This window comes from Sycon ciliatum, chromosome 13 (assembly GCF_964019385.1).
Source record: "Sycon ciliatum chromosome 13, ocSycCili1.1, whole genome shotgun sequence".
Classification (NCBI taxonomy): Eukaryota; Metazoa; Porifera; class Calcarea; order Leucosolenida; family Sycettidae; genus Sycon; species Sycon ciliatum.
The window spans coordinates 27,807,293-27,830,632 of record NC_088655.1 but is presented as its reverse complement, the minus strand read 5'-3'; the positions used below and the strand labels follow the sequence as shown (position 1 = coordinate 27,830,632).

The following is a 23,340-nucleotide window of genomic DNA, read 5'->3' as shown; positions in this document are numbered from 1 at the left end:
TTTTTTAAAAATGTGTTCTCTTTCGGGGCACAACACACAGGACGGCGTGACTGGATAAACTGGACTCCTGGACCGTGAATAGGGGACTTGTAGAAAAAATGTACTCCTTATAGGGGATTGCGCGGCAGGATGAAGCTGATCAAAACTGAGTGGACTCCTGGACTCTGTATTGTGGATTTTGGACCAATGGACTCTATATAGGGTGCTGGACATCATATAGTGCATGGACTCTATACTGAGTCCTACATGTATATCTGTCAATCTAACAATGTATTGTCGTGGACATGTAGATGTAGATGTAGATATTGTTGATCCGTTGAGCACGGTTTTCAACACAGTGCGTCCTCCGCCTTGTCAACCAATCAAAAAGTAATTTTTGGTGATGCCATCTTCAGTAGGTCCGTCAAATAGTAGTGGTAGATTTTTCTTTTCACCAGACGAGACGACGCCTTCAGACACCAGCACGAACACTGCACCAGTCACACTCCACAACAGCTAGAAGTTGTTCCTGACAAGCCTTGTTTCGTTCCATTATGGTGTTGGGACTCATCAGAGGAGAGGAAGATGTTGAATGAAATGGTTTGAACTATTATTGTTTTGTGGAAGATATTGGCGCTGTGCGAGTACACTCCACGAACTATCATGTGTGACTAATCAACACGAATGAAATAGTGCAGAACGGAGGTGTTATGAACACTACCGACACAACTTTCTCAGGTGCTAAGTCAATCACAAGGAGAAAGAGATGAGTTCCCAACACCATAGGGAACGAAACAAGGCTCGTCAGGAAAGACTTCTAGCTGTTGTGGAGTGTGACTGGTGCAGTGTTCGTGCTGGCGTCTGCAAGCGTCGTCTCGTCTCGTCTGGTCAAAAGAAAAATCTACCAAATCAAAAAGCGCAAAACATTCTACTACTTGTAGCTGAAAGGGACTCAAGTGAGATATCTTTATGGTTTGGCGTTTGATGAAAAGTCTGGACCCCTTTCTCAATGAAATACATGTACATTTAGATTCAATAGACTGTCCGGGGTATTTTATAAATCATTCCTACACGCATTGCTGAACTGAAACAGTAAAACTTAAAATGGACAGTTCCAGCCGCATCTCAACCCATGCCCTCAACGCCAGCCACTTTTACTGACAATCGATAACCAGTGCTACATGTACATTGTAGTATCACCATGTATTTGTACAGTTTCAAGAGCCTGATAGTACAATGTCATGTACATGTACAGTACATGTGCAAATTTTTAAAGAGATTACTTGAAGTGTCCCATTAGAACGGTTTCTATCATTATAGAGTTTTTCAGTGGAATTGTCATGGCGATGGTGACGTCCGATCAGATCGACCATCTCCACGCACTACGTGACGTAGCTATTCCAAACTCTTCGAAACTAATCCACCTCTCCCATCGGGTGCGGTTGTGGAGTTTCGAGGAGCTTCGTTTTTGTGAAGAGGCCAATAAGGGCACCTCTTCAGAACAACGAAGTTCCTCGAAAAGTCAAAGAGAAACAATTCGAACGCGCCCTAAGTCAGGCGTATTGCCGTGTACATGTAGGTCAAGGATAGAAGTCGTATACATGTGCAGTACAAGTGATCACGAAAACTAGCCGATCGTAATGTACGTGAGGAGGACATTACTGTAAAGACCTGATGCCAAAAGAAACCTTTGTACCTTTAAACTATAGGGATTAAAACCATTATTTTGTAAAATGTAGGAAATGCCGGCGTCGCCGTTCATAGATGGTTGTCGCTCTTTGATGAGGTATGCTTCCGTATAATTTCGTAGGGAGAGTTGTTGAACACGGCGACAGACGACCAGTCTTGACCAATCGATGGTGTGGCCAGTGTCGAAAACGTGCTTAGCAACACCGTTGTCCATTTTTGTATGCTGACGTCACATTGATGTTCCTCTATCCTCGTTTTAGGCATTCTTCTCGTTTTGCCAACATACCCCGCTCCACAAGTATGACAGAATAGGGAATAAACCACACCATGCAACTCCATGGGTCGAGGAGGGAGGGGGGTTCTTACGAGTAAGGACGTCTTTGAGATTCTAAGAACAGCGATGTACCACACGAAAGGATGAGTTCTTCGTTTTCCTTTTAATCCTCCCAGACAGTCCTTGGACGTAGGGTCAGGATAGCGGTTGGAAATAGAAGGTAGAGGAACCTTGATGCTGGGCTTGATGGCGAAGTGGTTGTTGCCGCTGATGTTAATGCTGTTGCTGTTGGTTTTGCTGATGTTGTTGTTGGTGTTGGAGTTGCTGCTGTTGCTGTTGGTGCTGCTAATGTTGTTGGCGCTGCTGACGTTGTTGTTTCTGTTGTTGCTGTTGGAGTTGCTGATGTTGTCGGTCTTCTTGTTGTTGTTGTTCAATGTCACGTTGTTGTTGTTGACATCCTACACACCCCACCTCGTACTGGCACAAGTGACTTGCCGCCCATGCGCCTGGCACTCCGCACGTCAGGGCGACCTCGCTAGGCACAAGTGCGCTGATGAACGGATTTTTGGGAGAAGAGAGTAGCACATCAGTGCCCTTGGTGTCATCGTTCGTTCAGGAGTCGGTTCGGGAGCGGCGGTGGCTTGGCTGTGCATCATCGCTCCGCTTCTCCCTCATGCCCAGCACTGGCCGCATCAGCTGCTGCTGCCACCGTTGATACTACAGCTCGGAGTTGCTGCGATGATCACTGTGACATCTGCTATCTTTGTTTCCGCTCAACCCAGTGACGCAACAGGCAGCGCTGCTCAATGCACTGCCACCGTTCAACGGCTAGAGAACGGGACAAATTCCCGCATATTTGTATCTGCTCTCGCCGGTTCCGACTAGTCTCGCGTCTTGAGCGCCATCGGATGGCGTGCTCTTCTCTCTCTCTCTCTCTCTCTCTCTCTCTCTCTCTCTCTCTCTCTCTCTCTCTCTCTCTCTCTCTCTCTCTCTCTCTCTCTCTCTCTCTCTCTGTATCTCAGTATCTCTCCATATCTCTGTCTCTCTCTCTCTCTCTCTCTCTCTCTCTCCCTCTCTCTCTCTCTCTCTCTCTCTCTCTCTCTCTCTCTCTCTCTCTCTCTCTCTCTCTCTCTCTCTCTCTCTCTCTCTCTCTCTCTCTCTCTCTCTCTCTCTCTCTCTCTCTGTCTCTCTCTCTGTCTCTCTCTCTGTCTCTGTCTCTCTCTCTCTGCTGCCCCTCCGGGGCCCACGTGACCCTACAAATGTAGTGGGAGTGGCTGTACAGGACAGAACCTGTGTGTCTGTGTATGTCTGTTGTTTGTTTTCTTAATTTGAATTCGCTAAAACCAAATGGACAGAACTGTCCGGGGACAAAGGATCGAATGATGATCGTCATAATCACTATGCAGCAAACATCTAGGGGCAAAATGAGACAGGTTAGAAGGAGGGTTTGCACAACACTCGTACATAGAGGGGATGTCGAGAACAAAGGCGCGGCAAAAGTCTAAGCAAGAAAGCAATCAACGCAGAGATGTTTTTTGTGCACCAAAAACAAAGAGAGACAGAGTTAAACTTATAAAGTCTAAAGGAAAGAGGGCTCAGACCTCTACAACAGGGTTTTACACCAGAAAAAGCGCACGAGTAAACAAGCAGGTTGTCAGAGAAAGAGGGAGAGAGACAGGCAGCCAGGCCAACAGACAGGCAGATAGTGAAAATATGGCGATAGTGATCCGTCTGAACTCAAAGGTTCATGCAGTGTGGAATACTAGGGGTGCGAATTTGGGCCGGGTGGTACGGCCTGTACCTCGCTGGGCAATGCATTCCAGAGCCTAGCTCTTAGGAACGCAAGACAACCTTTTCCCACCTTCGTGCTGGTTGGCGGTGGCCTTAGACCCATAGATGATTCGAGCCGTGTAGGAGCGCCACTGGTTGATAGCAACAGAACTTGCAGTGTAGGGCTAGCTTGGGAGAAGCGGCAGCGCCAAACCAGGAAGATGAGCTTCTGGATGTAGATCTCCTGGACACGGCAGGCGCCGAGTTGTACAAGCTGGTTTTTGGCAGAGATGCTTGGCGAGCATCCGTACGCAGCTCGAGCTGCACGATTCTGGAGAACTTGGAGACGGTCCAGGTGCTTACCCGCCAAAAATGCAGAGAAGGTATTGGAGCCATAGAAGAAATCGGGCATGATTACAGACTTGAAGTATTGGATGCGGCTTTGCATGCTGAGACAGCTGTGCATCCGCCACAGAACACCAGCGGTCTCTGTGTGTGTGGGGGGGGGGGGGGGGATGACTGTATGGTCACCTTTACACGTAAATGTACATGTACCGTAAAGTACCGCCAGAGCGCCCCGTCTCGCGAGAGCGCCCCACCTTGATTTTACAGCCAGAGAAAGGAAAATCGTATGGCAGAGTGCAACGAAGTGTGTACGATGTGAGAATCTTAGTGTACCAAGGTAACACTTGGCAGGTTTTAGTGTGGAGCCTGTGTCCTCTTGAAGGTACGGATTGACTGCAAAACGTGCAATATGTGTACAAGGTTCATGTCGTATGACCTACAGACAGCAGACCACCTCCACAATACGACCACGAAAGGATGAGATGGTGGGGCGCTCTGGCGGTACTTTACGGTAATATAATAATATATTTTCTTTCCGTTTGGCGCGCATGACCAGTGTTGATACGGGGACACTTGGTCGGTTTAACGGCACCTGTGTCGCTGGCGTGTAGCCATCTTTAAAAGAAAAAAAATTCAGAATGAACACCTACATGTATAAACTAAAAGGATCAGTCAGGAAAGTGAACTAACTGAAACGAGAAATAGGCCAACACCACCAGGACTCGAACCCAGGACCTTGATGGGCATGAGCAATGCTCCAATCATCTGAGCTATGGGACCAGGCTGCACACCTTCCTGTACATGTACTAACAACACTATTAAAAAGTACTGCTGCGTTCAAGTCTTAGTTTGGGGATCCAGTGTGTCATCTCACCGGTTTGTTCGTTCCGGTTGACTTTGATCAGCAAACAGGGTCCTGGAAAAGGTCTCATAGTACATGACTGTGAAATCACATTTAAACTAGATTCATGTTTTCACGCAAACCCCTCAATGTCTCTATAAAGTAACAAAGGCACAGGTCACTAGCAACACCAATTGTAACACAGTATTCATTGGTACACATAGTAACAATGAGAACGGACTCGGTTTTCAGGTTGACCGACTCCACGTGCAGTTCATCGCGGGTTGGTGTGCATTTGCGAGGTAAATTTTACCAACACAGCACAGTTAATGGCTCAGTACAGCCAAGTCAAGCTCCCCCAGCCGACAACCAATGAGTTGCCACATTTTGAAGCCAGTGCTTAAAAGCCGAAAGAAACGAAGCAGCGGTCAGTCAGTCGAATATTCGAAGCAGTTGCTTTCATTCCACTTGCTGACCTTGGAGCACATTCGTTGTTCGCGAGCACAGACTGCATCCACAAAAGATATCGATTTCCTGTGGATGTACAACTTTCGGATGAGAGCGCCGGTACTTCCAAACAGTGTTGCCAATGAGTGTGTAGAGACTAGGTGTAACTGAATCGGGATAACGAAGTACTTGTACAATACATATGTTCATAAACGTAGAACGTGTCGCCGCTCAAGACGTACATCACGAGGAAAGAGAGAAGGAGAGACCACATACAGGGATACGTACTTGGAGATCTACGAGAATGATGTCGAAACATCCTGCAGAAGGTATGTGTACGTCGAGGCACTCCTACGTGGGGTTTGCCGCTCCTGCTACCACGTGCTTGTATGTGCTTCTCCTGCGATTTGCTGTTGTCCTGGCTGCGGCCAACAATGTCCCGTCAGACCCGGTAAGTGGATGGAAGTCGGCTTCGTCCTTAGACTTTCATCGTGTTGCGCAGTATCCCATGAATACTAGAAAATCATACACTCTGTATAGTACTCGTCAGACTCCAGACAGCACAATTCTTCTCCAGTCTACTCGATATCGTGAAGGTGAGCACATCATCATGTTGGAGTCCAGAAGAATAAATCAATCCTCTCCTGAACGTATAGATTACCTTCTCGCTATGGATGTGTCTCTACCCGGTTTCAGATCCTGGAGGCATGTGGCAGATTTGACCTACCCGGGCCTAGAGGCAAAGTGCCTCCGGAATAGGTTGTCCATGCCGTCTCTTGCTGTATCCCCCGACAGAAGAGACCTGGTTATCTATGACTTTGGACGCTGGCCCGAATGTAACGTGATGTTTGTGTGGAGGGATATGCAATTGCAAAGAATCCAAACACCTGCTATGACTACAAGCAGTGGGAGGTACTTGCAATCTATAGTAACAATGGCTGATGATCGACCAAACACGTATCGTGTCTTCGCGTATGGGGGCCTTCTGTGCAGTGCCGCACTTTCCGAATCGATCTCTGAAGCGGTCCGCTCCCATGGTTCGGAAGCCGCTTGGAAGAAGTTGAGCAAGTCCTGTAAAGTGTGCTCTGGCCTTCGGTACATGCGCATTCGAAGCAGCAGGGGAGTGATACATGGAACGCGATGGGAAGTCCTGCAAGTGGCGCAGTCTGAATCCAGCCCTGGTCCGCTTGTCCTGCCATCACTTCTTGCCTTCAACGGCACATTGCTGGCGTTCGGGGGAATGCATGGGTACAGTCTTTCAGCCCCTGGTAAGACAACACCTGATAAAAGTCACTGTGCTTTCTGGATATACCGTGTTCAAGATGGCATCTGGATTCCGCAGCAAAGCAACCTCACAACCATGTGTTCCATAGCAGAAATAAATAAGTTTGCACCAGGCATGGAGATGCGCCACATCCATCCGCATGCTGTCTGGTTTGCAAACGGCTCCAAAATTCTCCTGCACTATTCTGATTGTTTTCAGCGCGTTGCAGACATTTGCATTGTAGAAACCGGTAGACAGCCACGCGTCGTATCCTGTCGCCAAGTCCTCAACCAGAGGTCGAAGATAGAGAATTTTTTGAGTGGTCCTGAGTTGAAGTACTACCAGAGAACAAGATCATCTCAAGTTGTGGGTGGTCTAGTGGGCGCTTTCTACGGCACAGCTGCACGCGATTGGTCGCTCACGGCTGGATCCATGTACACGCTTCCGGCCTCAAGCCGTGTCGTCCACTGGAATAATTACGCGGAAGAAGTGATATACGACTCCTCTCTGCCAGCCTACCCGCTACCGGGCCAGTTCGGTTGCGAGTCGATTAATCCTGTAATTCAAACGTGGAACGGATATGAAAGAGTTCTCTTCTTTTTTGGAGCATCATACGGCACGTACACAGCGGAAGCGTGGCACTATAGAAATATGGAACTTTACGATACCATGTACTGGATCTTGGACACAAGAACGAATGAGTACGAGACAAGAGCAATGGCGCAGTGCACGAAACGTCCCATGATGCTAAGCCCTGGTTCCACCGACGTGGTCATATTGTTCGGAGTAGGTCATGACAATACAGACTACAAGCCCGAAAGCATCACTTTGTGCATCAACATTCTGAATTTCACTTGTGTTCAATTTCAAAATACTGGTACAGAGCAGCCTTCAATTCGCTATGGACACGTCGCTTTGCAGATCGACGACATGCACTTGTTGATTTATGGAGGCACGGAAAAGAACACAGGACGGTCGTTATCCGATATCTGGGTGCTGCTGTTTGAGGATCTCGGGACAAGCAGAGGGACGTGGAAGAGGCTGAACTCCGCGCGCAGCCTTCTTGGCCCAGAACTACCGGCCCTTACGAGGGGTCGAGCGACGCGAGTCAACAATCTTCATTTCGTAATTTCCAACTTCGGATCACAATGCTTCGATCACATATTGGCATTAGATACATCTGATTACAACAATACCGGTATAGTCAAGATCCATCATATTCCCGTAACGGGGGCTACGCCATGTCCACTAGTAACATCAGGTGCGGACCTCGTTCAGTACAATGAGAACAGTCTCTTGATATTCGGTGGAGAGGGAAAGTGGATATCGCGAGCTCAACTTATTCTTTTGAATTTCACTAATCTACAAACGCCAGCCAAAGTGATGCCCTTCGTTTTTCAGGGAGAGCAAACTAAATTAAACGGGCACCACATAGTGAGAGGAGAACACCTGTATGTATTTTCGGGTATTGGTAAAGGCGGCAATCGAGGGACCTATGTAACAATTCAGGAGGGATTGTGTCCTCTTGGATACTATCTGAACGACAACAGGAACTGTGAGCCTTGTCCCAAAGGCTTCTTCGCTCCAGGTCTCCGTGGTGGATGTCAACCCTGTCCAGAGTTCACAACAACATTGGCGGAGGGCTCGGCTGCATGCATCGCGTTGTCGCCGTGTCCCGGTCAGGCTTGCAATGGTCACGGGATATGTGTTGTGAAAGAATTGATTGCCGCGTGCCAGTGCGATTTTGGGTACGTGTCTAAAGACAACTGTGGTTTTCCGCTTGTTATTGCGGCCATTGTGACAGCTGTCCTTCTCCTCCTATTAGTCATTGGCTTCGCCGTCCGAAAATATTACAAGAGAAGCCAGCAGCTCAAAGTCAAGGAGATCGAACTGCGAGATAAACACAAGAGCATGCGATTGTATCAGAAGAAGCTAGATCAGATCAACAAGGGAGCCAGAATACAGTGGTCATCGCTGCACTGCACCAAGAAACTGGCCAGAGGCGCATTCTCGCAAGTGTGGCTAGCGGAGTTCAGCGACATGTTAGTAGCCGTGAAAGTCCTTCCTAAGTTCACTGGTAGAAACATTACGCAGACTGATCAGTTCGTCCAAGAAGCTGAAGTCCTGCGTTCAATTCGTCATCCAAATATTGTCATCTTTCTAGGAGCCGGCAATGATCACTCGAGTAAACGACCGTTTCTCGCCATGGAGTACTTGCGGCGGGGCTCGCTCTATCACGTGCTCCACGACAGAGACAATGTCTTCACCCATCACGATCGCTTGAGGTTCGCCCTGGACACGGCCAGGGGCATGGCGTACCTGCACGGCTCCAACCCGCCGCGTCTTCACAGAGACCTGAAGTCTCCCAACCTTCTTGTCAGCGATAAGTGGGTGGTGAAAATCGGAGACCTGGGTACGTCACGGTTCATGGCCATTCTAGACGAGGAGAACTCAGCGGCAGGAATAGCCACGACGGACCCAAAATCCTTCCAGACGGAAATCTCGGCCATCCAGCCCAATATATCCAATACTGCTGACATCAACCTACCGACTGCTGGAGCACCCCTCAGAAGACGTGATTCCCAGTGTTCATTAACTTTATCAGAAAGTCTGGAGACCAGCCTGTCAACACCTCTGCTCACGGATGTCTCAACAAGGCATGGTGAGACGTACCAGCATTACTCAGCATCGGTGATGACTCGTGGAGTTGGCACACTGCGCTGGAAATCACCGGAGACGGTTCGTGGCGAACACTACAACGAGAAGGCGGACGTCTACAGGTAAGTGGGGTGTTGTGATAAAATGGATTTCATTAATAATTTTATTACTTGTATGCTGTCCACAGCTTGAGCATTTTAATACTTAAATGTATCTTGAGGAAGGTCGGCAGTACAGTTGTTGCTGTTTCTGCCTCAGTACAGTGAGTTTGTCACTTGGTACATCATTCTAACAATAGGAGGACAGAGAAAGTGTTTTTACTCCGAGTTTCACGCACTAAGCTATCATCAGAAAACAGTAATTAGAAATCTGGATCAGTATTGTTTTATATACATTATTCTTGTTAAAATAGAAGGGATACAATTTTGGAAACGAGATAAGCGTAACTATCTCCCACTGTAACTAGAATGTAGATTGTAGGGACTTCGAAATACCGTACTGAAACTACGCACGAATTGACAGACCACTGAGCCATTCAATGCCCCAACACCTTCTGGAGCTCCAATACATCTCCGTTATAATAGTCATCAACCTTCTAAATAGGAAAGCTCTAGGTAACGGAGAGATCAAATTGGGAAATGTGAATGCACCGAAATATTGAAGTACAAGCCAGGGTTCGAATGTCGATTGTTACAGGACGATGACGAGACCAGTATGATGTTTGTTTGTTTGTATTTATTTTTATTCGCAAATTCAAACGGGCATAGAACCTAATAACAAGAAAGCGAATATGAAAATTATATTGAGAATGAGAATTAAAATACTTAGATCTTCAGCGTGGAGTCAGCGGTACATCAGAGGGAGATCGGGTACAACAGAAAGAGAACTGAAAAACAGAAGATTTCCCTTATCGGCTTTGCAAAGTTCGTGGGTACTGAATACCATGGTTTGGCCAACTGTGTAGCAGTCTACAACGTGTAGGGAATGGCAGCTGGGCGGAATGCTGGGATGTTGCCCATGGCTCGCACCGTGTCAGGTCTAATTATGGTTCCATAACAGGCAACCGCGAAATGCCGGTCGGCATTGGCCTGCTCGGCTTCTGGCTATTGGCTGTTTCAGGCCCAGACTGCGCTGAAGGCGAGTTGCTCCGCAGTTGCGAACAAAAAATGCCTGCAGAGCAGGCCTGGTACAGTTATGAACGCACCGCCATACCAGAACGAGCAGTTTCTGGCGATATACCTCGTCTACGCGGTAAACAGAGAGCCTCTCCACAAGAGGTCACTGGCCCTGGAAAATCGTGGTCGTCCGAACACCGCCCTTGCCGCGCGGTTTTGGGCCACTTGCAAGTGGTTTAGCTTTTTTTTTTTTTTTTTTTTTTTACTAAGGCCACAGCTTCCAATAATGACATGCAAAGCAGCGGTGCAGCATCGCAGGCATAAACCGTGGACGTGGTGACGGGGTCTGATGTGCTCCACCGACCTAGGGTCTCGGCTTCACTGCACAGCAAACGCGTCGAAAGAAAACGGGGGCTAATAATTATCGGGAGATGGGGGGGGGGGGGGAGAAGAAGAGAAGAAAGAGAGAGAGAGAGAGAGAGAGAGGGAGAGAGAGAGTGAAAGAGAAAGAGAGAGAGAGAGGGGGAGAGAGAGAGAGACTCAACTAGAGGCCGAGTTTTCACCCTTCAAGGATCAAGACGCAGATACAGGTCCTACTTGAAGTAAAGCGGTGGAACGGGAGTAGATCAGCACACCGGCAAGTTGTCAAAGATTAACTGTGGGTCGCAGCACCGCCGGAAAAATCCTTCCGCTTCCTAGCAGGACTTGAACCTCGTACCCTCTGGTTCTCAATCATGGTCTCAGACCATCCCACTATACCTGCCTGCACTTCTGTATTAAAATGTATAAAATTAATGTTTAGAAACAAGTTGTTTCACACAGAATACGTTTAGCCCTATGGCTCGTGACGGCTTATGATGTAAGCGACTTGAAACTCGGATGCTGAGCTTATAAATAATATAAAAAGGAAAGCTCATCTAGACAGTGTATTAACTGCATCTGATAACTAATTCACGGTTCACGTGAGACTCGGCTATAGGCCGAGTTTTCCACATCCGTAGAAACGCCACCACCCCAAGGATCAAGGCACAGAATGCTGATTCAGATCCTAACGCGGTGGAAGGTGAGTAGATCAGACCGAAAAATCCCATTTGCCGCGTCCATGCATCCTCGTGCCAGGCCATGGATTCCAAATTAACTGTGGATCACGGCTGGAGAAAATCCTTCCGCTTACAAACAGGACTTGAACTTGGTACCCTCTGTTTCTCAAAAATTGTCTTTGAGTATCTCACTATGCCTGCCTGCTAGTGTATCTAAAGTTCCATGTGTTTATTCTCTCTGTGATATTGGCATGGTTTCTCTACACCCCAGCTATGGTGTTGTCGTATGGGAGATCTTCACCAGAAAAACTCCCTATGGACATTTGAAGCGCAGTGGTGACGTGGAGAAGGCCATCGAGAATGGCCACCAGCTGGTTCTTGTTCCTGGAATGCCGTACGACTACCGACATCTGGTTGAGGCCTGCTTGCGACCAGAGGCGGCGGCCCGTCCGTGCTTCAAGGAAATAGTGCATGATCTGGAGGTCCAACAAGAGAATGTTTGATGCACGTGTTCTGTTCGCGTGTGGCCCCTGACCTGTTGGCCGCTGTTGCAATTGATTATTTCAATAGCACCTACATGTACATGATTGTACATGTACATGTACATGTGTGAAGTTTGTTTGAAATTTGAGAACAGTATAAGCCTGTTATGTATGATGGTGCTGCTGCGATTGCCAAATTTTACTTCTGTTTCTTGCTGCCTTACCGGCAGCATGGCGGTCGGAGTTTGAACCGATGTCTGCTTGGTTAGGTACCACACTTTAGCATACATGTAATTACCGAGCACGGCTAGCCTATAACAAATGTTGAGACTGGTTCCAGTTCTGATGGAAGCAGGTATTGTGTCTTCACATGTTCCTCCCTTTTCAAACCCATCCTGACTGAATAATTCCACCTCCGTTTTGTAATCCTTCCAAATTTAGTGCGGCGTCAGTTCATTTAATACTAGTACATGCACATTTTCAGATGAAGCCTTCTTTTCATTCTACAGGGAATTAAAATGTATACTTGAAGCATGCTGGAATCCCTTCCAATATACATATACATGTACATCCAGCCATACATGTATGGATCTTCCGATTCCGTTCTTTTCATCTAGGTGACAAAGTCCACACTAACTATCATGCGTTTTCAAGGTCTTCTGTTTTCTCACTTTGGCTTATGTCCACTGCTCTATTCGACTCATGTTCATACTTTCCCTCTCATTATCCGGTGCGTCATGCTTCTGGTGAAACCCAAACCGATTAATTTTACAAAGGACCTGTGAAAAGAATAGGGGATATCTTGAGATCAATTCTGATATGGCAAACTCTGCAGCTCGATGTTTCTTTCTCACTCATCAGTAGCGCATCTCCTTTACCTCTCTGACTAGTTTCTCCATTTATTGCACAGTTGGTAGGCCGGTTGTCTATGGAAGCGGCTCCCCCCCACCCCTCCCTGTCCAACAAATTTCTGTAACTCTAGTGAAAGCGGGTGAATTCCTGGACAGGGAAATCCGACAGGATGGGTAATGCACTGTATTCGTCGAGTGCATTCTGATGCGTGTATCGCAAGGTGCATGAGATGATGAGGTCATGTTTTACCTACATGTACATGTACAATGTAGATGTAAGTAACATTAATTTTGTGCATGTGCACGGTGCACATGTACAGTAGGTGGTGCGATCAGAAACTCTACAAGTGCAAACGCCTTGTTGATACTGTACAATGTACATTATTGTGAATGTGTACATGTACATGGTATTACATGTACATGTATATTCTGTCAATCTAACAATGTATTGTCGTGGACATGTACATGTACATGTAGATGTTGATCCGTTGAGCACGTTTTTCAACACAGTGCGTCCTCCGCCTTGTCAACCAATCAAAAAGTGCAAAACATTCTACTACTACTAGTAGCTGAAAGGGACTCAAGTGAGATACATTATGGTGTGGCGTTTGGTGAAAAAGTCTAGACCTCTGTCTCAATGAAATACATGTACATTCAGATTCAATAGACTGTCCGGGGTATTCTAATCGTTCACATGCGCTTCGCTGAACTGAAACAGTAAAAGGACAGTTCCAGCCGCATCTCAACCCATGCCCTCAACGCCAGACACTTTTACTGTCAATCGATAACCAGTGCTACATTGTAGTATCACCACCAGGTACTTGTACAGTTTCAAGAGCCGGATAGTACATGTACAACCATGTACAAGTACAAGTATTAGTAATGTACATGTACGTTTACAAGTCATGTGCATGTACATGTACATGTACATGACTTGTAAACGTACATGTACATGTACATGTACTTGTACATGTACATGTACGTTTACAAGTCATGTACATGTACATGACTTGTAAACGTACATGTACATGTACATGTACATGTACGTTTACATGTACATGCGCTGAAGTATACTATACATGACTGGACAATCATTGCCTACTATCACCCCCGAAGAGCACACGAAAAGTCCATCACTCGACAAAACCTGGAAGAATGCAACACTCCCTGCACAATGCACTGGGCATTCATCCCTCATCAGTTGAGCTGGTGGTTCACGAGGTGTTCGAGGTGATCATGTTGCGAATGACTGAGAGTCCTCAACGCTATCATTATAGCGATCGGCGGATTCTGCTCGAAAAGGTGGCAAATTCTGCTCGAAAAGCAGTGAAATTGGCAGAACCATACAAACCTTAAGGCGGGCAACTCTTCGAGTTCTGCTCCATTTTTATCCACATACCAAACGTGCATGAAACTTATCAGAAAAGGTACCGAATTCTGCCAATTTTTCTGCCGGCAAAATCCGCCGAACCCTACAGTCCATTCAGAAAAAGATGGACTTCTAGCTTTTGGCCATAAATGGGTCAAACTTTGAGTTTTTTTAGAATATTTTTCTGCAATCCCCTATGGAATCCTCTTCCAATTATGTTTCTGAAGTTTTTTGTCCAAAAAGCAAGCCATAACAAGAATAGAATTTCGGCCAGGTTTCGCCCCAACAGCACTGAATTGGGAAAAACCATAAAAAATCCAGGCCGTTTGACCCCGCCTGCAAACGTGCATTGTGCGGTCCGAACCCCAGTTCAGGTACCCTTTTTGGACCCTTTTTCAAATTTCAAATTTCGCAGTACTGCACTGTGTACGATGAAATCACGAACAATCGCCAAATACGGGAGCTCGCCAGAGCCAGAGCCCATCTTTTTATGAATGGACTGTAGCTATCAATCCATGAGCAACACTGACTTTAATACGCTGCTACATGTACATGAGTGCAAAGGCGTGGTGCATTCATGTGCGACACGTCACTCTGCAGAACACACGGCAGTGTGGATCGAGTTCGCCCTTTCCTTCCGCGTTTGCTAATGGTCCCAGACATACATGCACAGTACTTCCAGGATTCTTCGATTCCGAGGTTCTTTATGGAAATATACCAGGAGTGCAGATACCCAATCTTCACCCTCACCACATAACAAGACCAAAGCTTCACTCCAGGACCAAGTTGAACGTGCAAGCAACGGAACAGCAACAACAAAAACCGATCGATGCAAAGCACCGAGCTTTAAATCATTCAACGCGCAAGGAGCGAAGTGAGCAGCCAGCCAGCCAGAAAAGCATGAATAGTGAGAGTTCTACTCCTAACGATAACCGTTGGGGAGGTATATCGTCGCCACAGCACACACGTCATGAAAAGAGGAGCCTGAATGCAATACAGATAAAGTAACAACACACACGGGTCACGACACTTGTATAGCTGCTCATTGGAGATGATGTTGGCGGTATGTCACGCCTAAGGCTATTATGTTTCATAATTGCGTACGGTGAAAGATATCCAAGTCGCGAGCCGCAGCTTGCATCAGGCCGCATGTCGCGCAGTTTTACAGCAGATGTGGCTTGGCATAGGCCCGATACAGTTGCAGTCTCCGGTTCTCGCTGATCTTGCTTCCACAATGCACAGAAGCCCCAGGAAATATGCACGCACTATCGCCTTCGGCGGGGGTATAATTACATTGCAAAGAGATCCATGATCTCATGCACACACGACAATGCCTCTATAGAGGAAAAAAGGCACAGATCAAATTGCGCCACCGATAATACCACATCACGTATTGGTATTGGTATCGGTATTGGATACTTCTTACATCTATGTTGTGCAAGGAACACTTGGACTTTGGGTTGATCGACCCCACGGGCATCCGCATCGCGTTTACTATCACATCACACAGCACACAGTTGATGACGCCGCATCCAGGCCAGCTAGCTATCTCAGCAGACAAACAATGCGTTCCGACATTTTGGACGCCAGTACTTATATTAAGCCGTAAAGCGAATACGCACTAGTTAATCAGTCGACAAGCCAAAGCAGTCGTTTTCATTCAGCTTGTTGGCCTTGGAGCACTGTCGTTTTTACCTAACAACGACTGCGTCTCCAGAAATATTAACTTTCTATAGGTTTCACTGTGCAACGCTCAACATACATGTACAAGGGTGACGGAACAGGGATAGCGAAGCATACACACATTTTAGACCGTGTCGCAGGTGAAGACGTGCATCACAAGTAACGAGACGCGTTACAGTGTCCAGTGATACGTGCGAAGATGATGTCGAAACGTCCTGCAGACGGCACATGTAGGTCCAGGCTCTCTTCTGCTGGGTTTGCCGTTCCTACTGCCACCTATGTGCTTCTCTTGCGATTTGCTGTTCTCCTGGCTGCGGCCAACAATGTCCCGCCAGACCCGGTAAGTGGATGCAAGTCGGCGTCGCCCTTAGACTTTCATCGTGTTGCACAGTATCCCATGAATACTAGAAAATCATACACTCTGTATAGTACTCGTCAGACTCCAGACAGTACAATTCTTCTCCAGTCTACTCGATATCGTGAGGCGGAGCACATCATCATGTTGGAGTCCAGAAGAACAAATCATTCTTCTCATGAAGATATAGATTACCTTCTCGCTATGGATGTGTCTCTACCCGGTTTCAGATCATGGAGGCATGTGGCAGATTTGACGTACGCGGGCCTAGAGGCAAAGTGCCTCCGGAGTAGGTTGTCCATGCCGTCTCTTGCTGTATCCCCCGACAGAAGAGACCTGGTTATCTATGACTTTGGGCCCTCGTCGGAATGTAACGTGATGTTTGTGTGGAGGGATATGCAATTGCAAAGAGTCCAAACACCTGATATGACTACAAGCAGTGGAAGGTACTTGCAATCTATAGTTACAATGGCTGATGATCGACCAAACATGTATCGTGTCTTCGCGTATGGGGGCCTTCTGTGCAGTGCCGCACTTCCCGAATCGATCTCTGAAGCGGTCCGCTCCTATGGTTCGGAAGCCGTTTGGGCGAAGTTGGGCAAGTCCTGTAAAGTGTGCTCTGGCCTTCGATACATGCGCATTCGAAGCAGCAGGGGAGTGATACATGGCACGCGATGGGAAGTCCTGCAAGTGGCGCAGTCTGAATATAGCCCTGGTCCGCTTGTCCTGCCATCACTTCTTGCCTTCAACGGCACACTGCTGGCGTTCGGGGGAATGCATGGGTACAGTGTTTCAGTTCCTGGTAAGACAACAACTGATACAAGTCACTGTGCTTTCTGGATCTACCATGTTCAGGATCGCATCTGGATTCCGCAGCAAAGCAACCTCACAACCATGTGTTCCATAGCAGAAATAAATAAGTTTACACCAGGCTTGGAGATGTGCCACACCCATCCGCATGCTGTCCGGTTTGCAAACGGCCCTAAAATTCTCCTGCACTATTCTGATTGTTTTCAGCGCGTTGCAGATATTTGCAGTGTAGAAACAGGTAGCCAGCCAAGCGTCGTATCCTGTCGCCGAGTCCTCAACCAGATGTCGAAGATAGATGCACTTTTGCGTGTCACTGAGTGGAAGTACTACCAGAGAACAAGATCACCTCAAGTTGTGGGCAGTCTAGGGGGCGCTTTTTACGGCACACCTACAAGAGATTGGTCGCTCACGGCTGGATCCGTGTATACGATTCCGGCCTCAAGCCCTTCGGTCTCCGGCAATAATTACGCGGAAGAAGTGATATACGACTCATCTCTGCCAGCCTACCCGCTGCCGGGCCAGTTCGGATGCGAGTCGATTAACCCTGTAATGCAAATGTGGAACGGATATGAAAGAGTTCTCTTCTTTTTTGGAGCATCATACAGCACGTACACAGGGGAAGCGTGGCACTATAAGAATATGGAACATTACGATACCATGTACTGGATCTTGGACACAGGAACGAATGAGTACGAGACAAGAGCAATGGCGCAGTGCACGAAACGTCCCATGATGATAAGCCCTGCTTCCACCGCCACGAAGCTGTCCAATGACGTGGTCGTCTTGTTCGGAGTAGGTCATGACAATACAGACTACAGACCCGAAAGCATCACTTTGTGCATCAACATTCTGAATTTCACTTGTGTCCAATTTGAAAATACTGGTACAGAGCAGCCTTCAATTCGCTATGGACACGTCGCTATCCAGATCGACGACATGCACTTGTTGATTTATGGAGGCGCGGAAAAGAACACAGCACGGTCGTTATCCGATATCTGGGTGCTGCTGTTTGAGGATCTTGGGAGATGCAGAGGTGCGTGGAAGAGGCTTGAATCCCCCCGGAGCCTTCTTGGGCCAGAACTGCCGTCCCTTACAACGGGTCGAGCGACGCGAGTCAACAATCTTCATTTCGTGATTTCCACCTTCGGATCTCAATGCTATGATCACATATTGGCATTAGATACATCTGATTTCAACAACACCGGTATTGTCAAGACCCATCATATTCCCGTAACGGGGGCTACGCCATGTCCACTAATAACAGGAGGCGCGGACCTTGTTCAGTACAACGAGAACGGTCTCTTGGTATTCGGTGGAGAGGGGAAGTGGATATCGCGAGCTCAACTTATTCTTCTGAATTTCTCTAACCTACAAGCACCAGCCAAAGTGATGCCCTTCGCCTTTCAGGGAGAGCAAACTGAATTAAACGGGCACCACATAGTGAGAGGAGAACACCTGTATGTATTTTCGGGTATTGATAAAGGCGGCAAACGAGGGAACTATCTAACAATTCAGGAGGGTCTCTGTCCCCTTGGATATCATCTGAACCGCAAAAGGAACTGTGAACCTTGTCCCAAAGGCTTCTTCGCTCCAGCTCTCCGTGGTGGATGTCAACCCTGTCCAGAGTTCACAACAACTTTGGCGGAGGGCTCGGCTGCATGCATCACGTTATCGCCGTGTCACGGTCAGGCTTGCAATGGTCACGGGATATGTGTTGTGAAAGAATTGATTGCCATGTGCCAGTGCGATTTTGGGTATGTGTCTCACGACAACTGTGGGTTTCCGCTTGTTATCTCGGCCATTGTGACTGCTGTCCTTCTTCTCCTATTAGTCATTGGCTTCGCTGTCCGAAAATATTACAAGAGAAGCCAGCAGCTCAAAGTCAAGGAGATCGAACTGCGAGATAAACACAAGAGCATGCGACTGTATCAGAAGAAGCTAGATCAGATCAACAAGGGAGCCAGAATACAGTGGTCATCCCTGCACTGCACCAAGAAACTGGCCAGAGGTGCATTCTCGCAAGTGTGGCTAGCAGAGTTCAGCGACATGTTAGTAGCTGTGAAAGTCCTTCCTAAGTTCACTGGTAGAAACATTACGCAGACTGATCAGTTTGTCCAAGAAGCTGAAGTCCTGCGTTCAATTCGTCATCCAAATATTGTCATCTTTCTAGGAGCCGGCAATGATCACTCGAGTAAACGACCGTTTCTCGTCATGGAGTACTTGCGGCGGGGCTCGCTCTATCACGTGCTCCACGACAGAGACAATGTATTCACACATCACGATCGCTTGAGGTTTGCCCTGGACACGGCCCGCGGCATGGCGTACCTGCACGGCTCCAACCCGCCACGTCTGCACAGAGACCTGAAGTCGCCCAACCTTCTTGTCAGCGATAAGTGGGTGGTGAAAATCGGAGACCTGGGTACGTCACGGTTCATGGCCATCCTAGATGAGGAGAACTCAGCGGGAGGAATAGCCACGACCAACCCGCAATCCTCCCAGACGGAAATCTCGGCCATCCAACCCAAGATATCCAATCCTGCCGACACCAGCGGACCGACTGCTGGAGCACCCCTCAGAAGACGCGATTTCCAGTGCACATTAACATTATCAGAAAGTCTGGAGACCAGCCTGTCCACACCTCTGCTCACGGATGTCTCTACAAGGCATGGTGAGACGTACCAGCATTACTCAGCATCTGTGATGACTCGTGGAGTCGGCACTCTGCGCTGGAAATCACCGGAGACGGTCCGTGGCGAACACTACAACGAGAAGGCGGACGTTTACAGGTAAGTGGGGTGTTGTGATCAGATGGATTTAGGATATTTATTTTAATACTTGCATGCTGTTCACAGATTGAGCATATTAATACTTACATGTATCTTGAGGAAGGTCGGCAGTACAGTTGTTGCTGCGTCTGCCTCAGTACAGTGCTGTTGTCACTTGGTACATTATTTTTGAATAAAAGGGATATAATTATGGAAACGAGATAAGCGTAACTATCCACCACTGTAACTAGATTGTAGGGACTTCGAAGTAAATTACTTAAACTACGTACGAATTGACAGACCACTGAGACATTCAATGCCCCAACACCTACTGGAGCTCCAACACATCTCCGAAGTGATGGGCAACAACCTTCTAACTCAGAATGCTCTAGGTTAACGAGAGCAAATAGGGAAAGGCGAATGCACCGAATTAAAAGTACAAACCAAGCCTCGAATGTCGACTGTTACAGGACGATGACGAGATCAGTTAGATACTTGACAAAGCGGCACAGTCACGATCAGAAACAGCAAAAGAGTGCAACACCCAATTTCCTTCAATACTCCTTCTGTATGAAATGAAATTTCACGGTTCGCGTGAGACTCAGCTACAGGCCGAGTTTTCCGCATCCGTAGGAACGCCACGACCCTTCAAGGATCAAAGCGCAGATGCAGCTCCTAAAGCTGTGGAAGGTGAGTAGATCAGCTCAACAGCGAGTGGTCAAAATCCCATTTACTGCATCCATGATTTCCTCGTGCCCGGCCACGAGTTCTCAATTAACTGCGGGTCGCAGCACGGCTGGAAAAATTCCTTCTGCTTCCAAGCAGGACTTGAACCTGGTACCCTCTGTTTCTCAATCATGGTCTTAAACCGTCTTACTATGCCTGCCTGCTCCGTATGTAAATGTATAATTTGATGTGATGTTTAGAAACAAGTTGTTTCACACAAAACACGTTTAGCCCTATGGTTCGTGACGGCTTATGATGTAAGCGACTTGAAACTCGGATGTTGAGCTTATAATTAATATGAAAAGGAAAGCACAGCTAGACGGTTTATCAATTGCATCTAATATCTAATTCACGGTTCGCGTTAGACTCGGCTGAAGGCCGAGTTTTCCACATCCGTAGAAACGCCACCACCCCGAGGATTAAGGCGCAGAATGCTGATTCAGATCCTAACGCGGTGGGAGGTGAGTAGATCGGACCGAAAAATCCCATTTGCCGCGTCCATGCTTCCCTCGTGCCAGGCCATGGATTCCAAATTAACTGTGGATCGCAGCACGGCTGGAGAAAATCCTTCCGCTTACAAACAGGGCTATGAACCTGGGACCCCTCCGTTTCTCCAAAATTGTCTTAGCCCATCCCACTATGCCTGCCTGCTAGTTTATCTAAAGCTCCATGACTTGTGTTTATTCTCTCTTTGCTGTTTCCATTGTTTCTCTACCCCCAGCTATGGTGTTGTCGTGTGGGAGATCTTTACCAGAGAAACTCCCTATGGACATTTGAAGCGAAGTGGTGACGTGGAGAAGGCCATCGAGAAGGGCCACCAGCTGCCTCTTGTTCCTGGAATGCCGTACGACTACCGGCATCTGGTCGAGGCCTGCTTGAGACCAGAGGCAGCGGCCCGTCCGTGCTTCAAGGAAATAGTTCACGATCTGGAGGTCCAACAAGAGAATGCTTGATGCGCGTGTTCTGTTCGCGTGTGGCCCCTGTTGACCGCTGTTGCAATTGATTATTTCAATAGTACATACATGTTCATATTTGATTGATATTGGAGAACAGTAAATGCCTGCTATACACATGTACATGTACACTGGTGTGAATTCCAGCAGAAATCCAAGAGAGCTCGATACCGGGAAGGTAGAGCCGTGACACACTGGTCAGAACAACAGATGGCTTGATCAGTCCCAACGTAAAGTTTCATGCCATCTCAGGCACTCATCAGGTGATATGAACATCAAGAAAAATAACCCACTATCTTAGTACCGCGATCCTTACTGGCAATGACACTGTATCGGATATGAGTTGACAGCGCCCCTAGAGCTTTCTGTTATCCTTGACCCGCCATACTGGGCTTTAGATAGTGGGTTATTTTTCTTGATCTTCATATCACCTGATGAGTGCCTAAGATGGCATGAAACTTTAAGTTGTGACTGATCAAGCCATCTGTTGTTCTGACTAGCATGTACATGTACATGTATAATGATGCTATTGCAGTTGCCAAAATTTCCTTCTATTTCGTGCATGTTTATTGTGTACTCTCATGAGTAGAGGTTTTTTTTGGTAATAAACATAAAATTAATTATCTTCGTAGTTCAATTAATGTGCCTGGATTCCACGCGCCTGACAGGCAACATGGCGTTCGGAGTTTGAGCCGCTGTCTGCTTGGTTAGGTACCACACTTAAGCATACATGTGTTTACCGAGCACGGCTAGCCTATAACAAATGCTGTCACTGGTTTCAGTTCTGATGGAAGCAGGCATTTGTCTTCACATGTTCCTCCCTTTTCAACTCCCTCCTGACTGACTAATTCCACCTCCGTTTTGTAATCCTTCCAAATTTAGTGCGCCGTCAGTTCTTTGAATACTACTACATTGACATTTTGAGATGAAGCCTTCTTTTCATTCTACAGGGAATTAACATGTATACTTGAAGCATGCTGGAATCCCTTCGAATATACATCCAGCCATACATGTATTGATCTTCCGATTCCGTTCTTTTCATCCATGTGACAATGTCCACACTAACTACCATGCGTTTTCAAGGTCTTCTGTTTTCTCACTTTGGCTTATGTCGACTGCTCTATTCGCCTCATGTTCATACTTTCCCTCTCATTACCCGGTGCGTCATGCTTCTGGTGAAACCCAAACCCATTAATTTTACAAAGGACCTGTGAAAAGAATAGGGGATATCTTGAGAGCAATTCTGATATGGCAAACTCTGCAGCTCGATGTTTCTTTCTCACTCATCAGTAGCGCATCTCCTTTACCTCTCTGCCTAGTTTCTCCATTTATTGCACAGTTGGTAGGCCGGTTGTCTATGGAAGCGGCTCCCCCCCCTCCCTATCCAACAAATTTCTGTAACTCTAGTGATAGCGGGTGAATTCCTGGACAGGGAAATCCGACAGGATGGGTAATGCACTGTATTCGTCGAGTGCATTCTGATGCGTGTATCGCAAGGTGCATGAGGTCATGTTTTACCTTCATGTACATGTACATGTACAATGTAGATGTAAGTAACATTAATTTTGTACATGTGCACGGTGCACATGTACAGTAGGTGCTGCGATCAGAAACTCTACAAGTGCAAACGCCTTGTTGATACTGTACAATGTACATTATTGTACATGTGTACATGTACAATAATGTACATGGTATTAAATGCACATCCTGTACATGTATATCTGTCAATCTAACAATGTATTGTCGTGGACATGTACATGTAGATGTTGATCCGTTGAGCGCGTTTTTCAACACAGTGCCTCCTCCGTCTTGTCAACCAATCAAAAAGTGCAAAACATTCTACTACTAGTAGCTGAAAGGGACTCAAGTGAGATATCTTCATGGTGTGGCGTTTGATGAAAAGTCTGGACCTCTGTCTCAATGA

The 23,340-nt window shown here is 47.2% G+C and overlaps 2 protein-coding genes across 2 annotated transcripts; both read left to right on the top strand.

Moving 5' to 3' along the window:
- The first annotated feature begins 8,778 nt into the window (after positions 1-8,778).
- On the top strand, positions 8,779-12,622 carry LOC135829995 (probable serine/threonine-protein kinase DDB_G0278509). The gene is made up of 2 exons (XM_065342387.1): positions 8,779-9,389; positions 11,694-12,622. Exons 1-2 carry the CDS (start codon positions 8,815-8,817, stop codon positions 11,923-11,925), a joined length of 807 nt encoding a protein of 268 aa, XP_065198459.1. The 5' UTR covers positions 8,779-8,814; the 3' UTR covers positions 11,926-12,622.
- A 3,516-nt stretch (positions 12,623-16,138) lies between these two features.
- LOC135829671 (uncharacterized) lies at positions 16,139-22,568 on the top strand. Its single transcript, XM_065342060.1, has 2 exons — positions 16,139-19,758; positions 21,185-22,568. The coding sequence occupies exons 1-2, from the start codon at positions 16,205-16,207 to the stop codon at positions 21,414-21,416; spliced, it is 3,786 nt and encodes a 1,261-aa protein (XP_065198132.1). The 5' UTR covers positions 16,139-16,204; the 3' UTR covers positions 21,417-22,568.
- The last annotated feature ends 772 nt before the right edge of the window (positions 22,569-23,340 follow it).

What these genes read in the sequence shown, in the direction of transcription:
- LOC135829995 (XM_065342387.1), top strand. Translation starts at nt 8,815, where the DNA reads ATGGAGTACTTGCGGCGGGGCTCGCTCTATCACGTGCTCCACGACAGA. An exon ending in GAGAAGGCGGACGTCTACAG is followed by an intron (nt 9,390 to 11,693) that starts GTAAGTGGGGTG and finishes TCTACACCCCAG; the next exon opens with CTATGGTGTTGTCGTATGGG.
- LOC135829671 (XM_065342060.1), top strand. Translation starts at nt 16,205, where the DNA reads ATGAATACTAGAAAATCATACACTCTGTATAGTACTCGTCAGACTCCA. An exon ending in GAGAAGGCGGACGTTTACAG is followed by an intron (nt 19,759 to 21,184) that starts GTAAGTGGGGTG and finishes CTCTACCCCCAG; the next exon opens with CTATGGTGTTGTCGTGTGGG.